This window comes from Myotis yumanensis, unplaced genomic scaffold (genome assembly GCF_028538775.1).
Source record: "Myotis yumanensis isolate MYYU_CA2020_CCGP unplaced genomic scaffold, mMyoYum1.0.hap1 SCAF_3, whole genome shotgun sequence".
Taxonomy (NCBI): domain Eukaryota; kingdom Metazoa; phylum Chordata; class Mammalia; order Chiroptera; family Vespertilionidae; genus Myotis; species Myotis yumanensis.
In genome coordinates, this window is record NW_027223754.1 from 462885 (window position 1) to 468884 (window position 6000).

A 6000-nucleotide genomic window follows, 5' to 3' on the forward strand; every position below is an offset into this window, starting at 1 on the left:
AAAACGAGCCACTGTCCCCCTGGAACTGCGTGTCCATGGAAACGGCACCACAGATGAGCCCGGAATAAGGACATCTTCAGACAAGGAAAAACGAAGGACATGTGTTGTCATCTCATTAAAGGGTGCTACACTGACAGCACTGAAGTGAGAAATAAGCCATTTAACAATGCCGTTTGGAGACTTCGATATGCCATGTAATGGTGGACAGATCAAGAAGAGGACACAAGGCTTAAAAGAAGTATGAACCAACTGCTATTGACCTGTCAGAAAGGCACATGGAGAACATCCCTTCCACGGCCACAGAACACATTCTCCCAGGGAGACCAGTGTGAGGGCACAGAACACGTCTCGATTACCTGGAGGAGATTGAAAAAATACAAAACATGTCCTCCGACCACAACAGAACAAAGTGAGGCATCAAAATAGAATGAAGTTTGGAAAACTCAAAATATGTGGACATTAAACAAGAAACTCCTAAATAACCAATGGGTAAAATAAACTGCAAAAACAAATCAGAAAACACTTTGAAGTAAATGACAACCCCTCAACCCAGCTAAGACCTACTGCCTGCTAATCAGACCCTCCCCCACCCCTCCCTTCGGGGCAAGCCTGGCATTGGCTGGTCCTTCATTATCACGGCTTTGCACTTCCCTCAACTCCCTCGGTGGAGGCTGCTGACAAAACCCAGCCCTGATTAACCCACTCCGCCTCCTTCCAGCTGTGGGCTGCTGGGTAAAGAGCGTGCCTGCTCCACCGGCCTCACGTTCAACTTACAACCACCATCCTCATGTGGGCTGTCCCTCCTTCACTGCCGCTGGGGAGTGCCTGCCTCCAGCCTGGCTCACTCAGTGCCTCCACCCCTCTCCCTGCTCCTACCCCGGGCCTGGTCCCACACCTTCTCCTCCCTCACATCCCACAAGAACTGCATCATGGGATGCCCGTGGCCTCTCCCACCTCAATCTCCTCCCATGCTTCCCCTCAACACTCCCATCAAGGGCTCCACTGGGCCCCAGAACATTTTTAAGCCCTAACCCCCAGAACCTCAGAACATGACTGTACTTGGAGAGGGGCCTTCAAAGACCTAGTTAAGGTTAAATGAGGTCATATGAGTGGGCCCTAACCCAATGGGACTGATCTATGTACTAGAGGCCCAGTGCACGAAATTCGTACACGGTAGGGTCCCTAGGCCTGGCTGGCGATCAGGGCCCATCTGTGGGGTGACTAGCGGGGTGATCAGGCCACCCCCACTGTCCCCCTGCTCACACCTGCCTTGGCTGGCCTGGCGCCGCCTGCTCACTGCCGCTGGTCAGGGCCTGCGGGCTGGGGACACTCCGGACCCCTCGGGGGATGTTGGAAAGCCGGTTTTGGCCCCATCCCCACAGGCCAGGCCATGGGACACCACCTGGCGGAGGGACCCTGCTCACTCCACAGATGCTGGGGAGGGACCGTGGGAGGTTGGCTTCAGGGAGTGTCCAGCCCTTCTCGCCCAGTCCCGCCCCACCGGCCACCTTCTAATTAATTTCCTTTCAATGTGCAGGAATCTGTGCACTGGGCCCCTAGTGTCTCTGTAAGAAGGGATTAGGACAGACACTCAGGCACAGCCATCTGCAGACCAAGCAGAGAGAGAGGCCTCAGAAGAAACCTGCCTTGCCAGTACCTGACCCTGAACTCCAGCCCCCAGAACAGTGAGAATTCCATCTGTTGTTCCAGTTCGGGAACACTGCTATGGCTACCCAGGCAGCTGATACAATCACTTCATGGCATTTGCTCCCTTATTGTTTCCTGAGCACTCCAACCACAAGCTTCAGGCTGTGTGCTCATTCCCCTCCAGGTGGGAGGCGCGGGTGGAGGTGGGGGAAGGCTATGCTATAACCACCCTCCGACTTGGAAACTGAGGCTTGAGGGTGTCAAATGACTTGTCCAGTGAGAGGCAGAGAAAAGACGGCAATCAAACATCACCTGGTTCTGTGATCCATGAAAAATATACTGCTCTGCTTTACTAACACTAGATACTCAAGGAAAGAAAGTACTCACTTTTCGACCCAGAGCACAGAGACGAGCTTGACGCCTCTCTCTCGGGCTTTGTCCCAGGTGCGTGGGTATCCGTCTTTGAACACAACATGAGTTACTTGCTTGTTAAAAGTTTTTGAGACCTGTAGATAAAGTGCAGGAAAAAAAATTACATTATTATTATTTGCACACAATTTCATAAAGTAAGTATAAGCGAGGGCCATTCATGGAGACAGCTGCAAAATAAGCAACAAAACAGCAAACTGTATCAACCTATAAAAAGGATAATACTGGGTGGGCAAAAGTCGGTTTACTGTTATTCACATGAAAAAGAGTACAGGAATCTATAATAATAAAAGCATAATATGCTAAGTAGGCCCGACAGCCGAACGACCTTCCAGACGTCCTTCTGGACAACCTTCTGGACGAAGCCGGGGCTGCGAGGGCCAAGCCCCTTGCACGAATTTCATGCATCAGGCCTCTAGTTAATAAGTAACAATGCGAGAATAAACTGTTTTGCGTACCCACAACTGCAAACCTACTTTTGTCCCTGAACATCCCCACCACTTGAATGTATTCCAGGACTGCAATACATTGGTTAACATGAAAAAAAAAATCAATAAGGATTATCCACTATATTAACAAAATAAAAGACCATTATGATCATCTCAATAGATGCATACAACCCACCTGACAAAATTCAAAAGTTTATTCCGAAGGACAATTCTTAGTAAACGAGGATCTCAATGCTGGTACAAAATGCAGTGACTACCTCAAGTTCCAGCTTGGTACACCTAAAATCTGTCAGATGTGCCCAATGGCCCAACTTCACAACCTTTCCCTAAACACCTGTTCCCTTCCCTGTATACCCCACTTGACCAACAGCATCACGCCTCCAAGTAACCAACGGCAGGATCCGTATTCTCACCCTAGAGTCCTCCCTCATAAGCACAAGACCAACCGTTGCATAAATTCTACTGTGCCAAATTCTTACTGTGGTTCTTTTTTCTCCTGTCACTTTCCCACTGTCTTCTTTTCCCTTCATATTCTAATAACTCCCTACCAGAGGTCTAACATATGGAGCAATGGTGAGGTGAATTTGTTACATGTAGCGACAGTGACATGAATCTGTTACTCACATGTAGCGATAGTGAGATGAATTTGTTACTCACATGTACAATGGTGAGATGAATCTGTTACTCACATGTAGCGATAGTGAGATGAATTTGTTACTCACATGTACAATGGTGAGATGAATCTGTTACTCACGTGTACAATGGTGAGATGAATCTGTTACTCACGTGTACAATGGTGAGATGAATCTGTTACTCACGTGTACAATGGTGAGATGAATCTGTTACTCACATGTAGCGATAGTGAGATGAATTTGTTACTCACGTGTACAATGGTGAGATGAATCTGTTACTCACGTGTACAATGGTGAGATGAATTTGTTACTCACGTGTACAATGGTGAGATGAATCTGTTACTCACGTGTACAATGGTGAGATGAATCTGTTACTCACGTGTACAATGGTGAGATGAATCTGTTACTCACGTGTACAATGGTGAGATGAATCTGTTACTCACGTGTACAATGGTGAGATGAATTTCTTACCTTTGCCCCCATCTCCACAAGTTGGTTTGTAAAAGTCTTTGAATAATTTTCTGTTCCATTGGCTGACCACACTTCCACATAAGCCACTACATCTGAAAACAAACAAGGTGTCAGCATGAAATATACTGCAATCCCATCATCCCTTGCCGAGTAGTTTGATACATTTCTCTCGTTATATTTACACCAAAAACTTCTTTTTAAATTTCTTCAATTGCAAGCCTATTCAAAACAGCATTCGTGCTATTATGGTTCTTAAACTGTCAAGCAAAGAACATTAGTCACGCCCGTGGCGGTGGACAGTTTACACTGTTAACCCTCCATGCGCTCCCCAAGTGCCCAAACCAGGCTCAACTCCTCCGGGCGAGAGTCCGTGTTCCGAAAAGGACCGGACAGTAAAGAGTTCAGACTCAGGCCAAGGAGACCTCGTGGCTGCAAAGCAAACGCGGCCACAGGCAAAGCCGAGGAGGGGGCAGAGCTGTCTTCCCATGAAACGTCACCGATGGTGAAGGGAGAATCGGAGGGCGTTTTCCTGTCTCCCTCCTTCTTCTCCTGTGCCCCCCCCCCCCCCAACCCTTTAGAGCAGCAAGTCACAGCCTCAGCGCGGGGGTGGAGGGGGGGGGGGGAGCGGGGTGCGGACCCCGCGGCTTTTCCTCCAAACCCAGGGCCGGGAAAGGGGGCCCAGGTGCGCGGGCGGAGCGAAGGGAAGTGGCTGAAGCGCACACATCCCGCAGGAGGAGAGCCACGCGGGGCAGCGCCGGGTCCGGGGGGGTGGGGGGCGGGGGGCCCTGGGTCTCCCCTCTGACTCGGGCAGGACCCGCCCAGCGCCCCCTCGCCCAGCACCTAACTGCGCCCCGGGGGCTCGGAGCCCCGGTGCCCGCCGGGTCAGGACCGAGGGGCGCGGACTGGCTGTGCGAGGGGCGGGGGGCCCGCACGCTCCGGGCCTCAGTTTCCCGCCAGCGGCCGGCGGCCCAACTCTTGGCAGCTGCGGGCACGGTCGCGGGGGGCTGTGTCCGCACGGCAGGGACACGCGTGGCCGAGGGCGGCTTCCTTTCCTAACTTGTCACCCGCCCCCGAAGCCACCGGCCGCGGCGCGGGGACGGGGGAGCGGGGATCTATGCCCGTGGGGCTGGGGGTGTCCGCCTCCCGGACCCGGTGCCAGCACCGCCGCCTCCGCCAGCCGGGGCGACGCGGACACGTCCCGGACCCGGGGCCCCGCACACGCCACGGGGTCCGGGAGCTCCCCGCCCCCCCGGGGAACCGGATCTCACCTTTCAGGACCAAGCCCCGCGGGGGCCCGGGGGCCGCCATGAGGGGCGCAGGGAGCCGCACCGCCGACCGCGCCGAGCCGGACCGTCAGCCCCGCGCGTGCGCAGGCGGGCGCCGCTCCCCGGCCCCGCGACGTCCGCTCTCCCGGTTTTCTCCGAGGCCGGGGTGAAGGCGGGGACCCCGGGGGCGGGGGCCGGGCGTTTCCTGCGCTGCGCCGACGCGCCTCCCTCGTTCCCCCGGGTCCGGGTCCTGCTCCGCGAGGCCTTCGCTCTGTCCTCTCGTCCGCTGGGAGGGCGGACGGTCCGTCGGTCCGAGCCGCACCCCTCGGTGCCCAGAGGAGACGCCGACGCTCTCGGCGCCGCACCTGCGCCCACCTGGGAGCGGGGCGGGAGGGCGTCGTCCGCTCAGGCCCGCGGGGGCCGCGGAATAACCGCTCAGAACCGCCGCGCCTCGGTTCCCCGCGCTCCCGAGCGCAGCCCTGTCGTCCGCGCGCGGAATGGCCGCTCGGGACGCCGGCGCCGGTGGGGACGCCTCGCGGGCGCCCCTGTCAATCAACTCTGCCACTCGCAAACCCCGGAGCGGACGTCATTTGACAGGACCGGACGGGCTCCGCGCTCCGAGACCGCACTGCGTCCCTGCGCTCCGCCGTGCAGCTTCAAACCTCCCGCCCGCGGAGCCCCGCCCACCCCGCGCAGGGCGCAGGCGCAGTCCCGTCCCCCCAGGTTTTGCGCAGGCGCAGTCCCGTCCCGAGGCTCCACGCAGGCGCAGTCCCGCCCCGAGGCTCTCCGCTGGCCTCTGCCAGGAGCGGGAGCCGGGCGGGTGCACCCGGGAGGGTCGCCTGGGAAGGGTCTGGCCGGGGGGCAGGGAAGGTCCTGCTGTCAGTCTGTCCTTCGTTCTATCTGCTCTCCCTGCGACCCGGGACCAGTTACGGATCGATGCCGCCTGCCATAAAGGATGACCCCAAAGCGTGAGAACTTTCCCTTCCGGGGTGGGTGGGGCTGGGAGGAGGGCGGGGAAGGGAGGGGCAGATGGAGATGTAAGACCATCAACAATAAAAATATATTAAAACCCGAGGGACCCAGACTCAAAGGGGAGAAGCGGGATTA

The 6000-nt window shown here is 56.1% G+C and overlaps 1 protein-coding gene across 1 annotated transcript in view; it reads right to left on the minus strand.

Annotated features, from left to right (window-relative positions):
- MCPH1 (microcephalin 1) overlaps nt 1-5094 on the minus strand; it is a 99628-nt gene extending 94534 nt beyond the window's left edge. The window contains exons 1-3 of the mRNA XM_070407353.1: nt 4897-5094; nt 3629-3720; nt 2035-2153 (exon numbers count right to left, since the gene is read on the minus strand). Coding sequence (XP_070263454.1) covers nt 2035-2153; nt 3629-3720; nt 4897-4936 — 251 coding nt within the window. The 5' untranslated portion in view covers nt 4937-5094. The remainder of the gene's footprint in view (nt 1-2034; nt 2154-3628; nt 3721-4896) is intronic.
- Nucleotides 5095-6000: the final 906 nt, after the last annotated feature.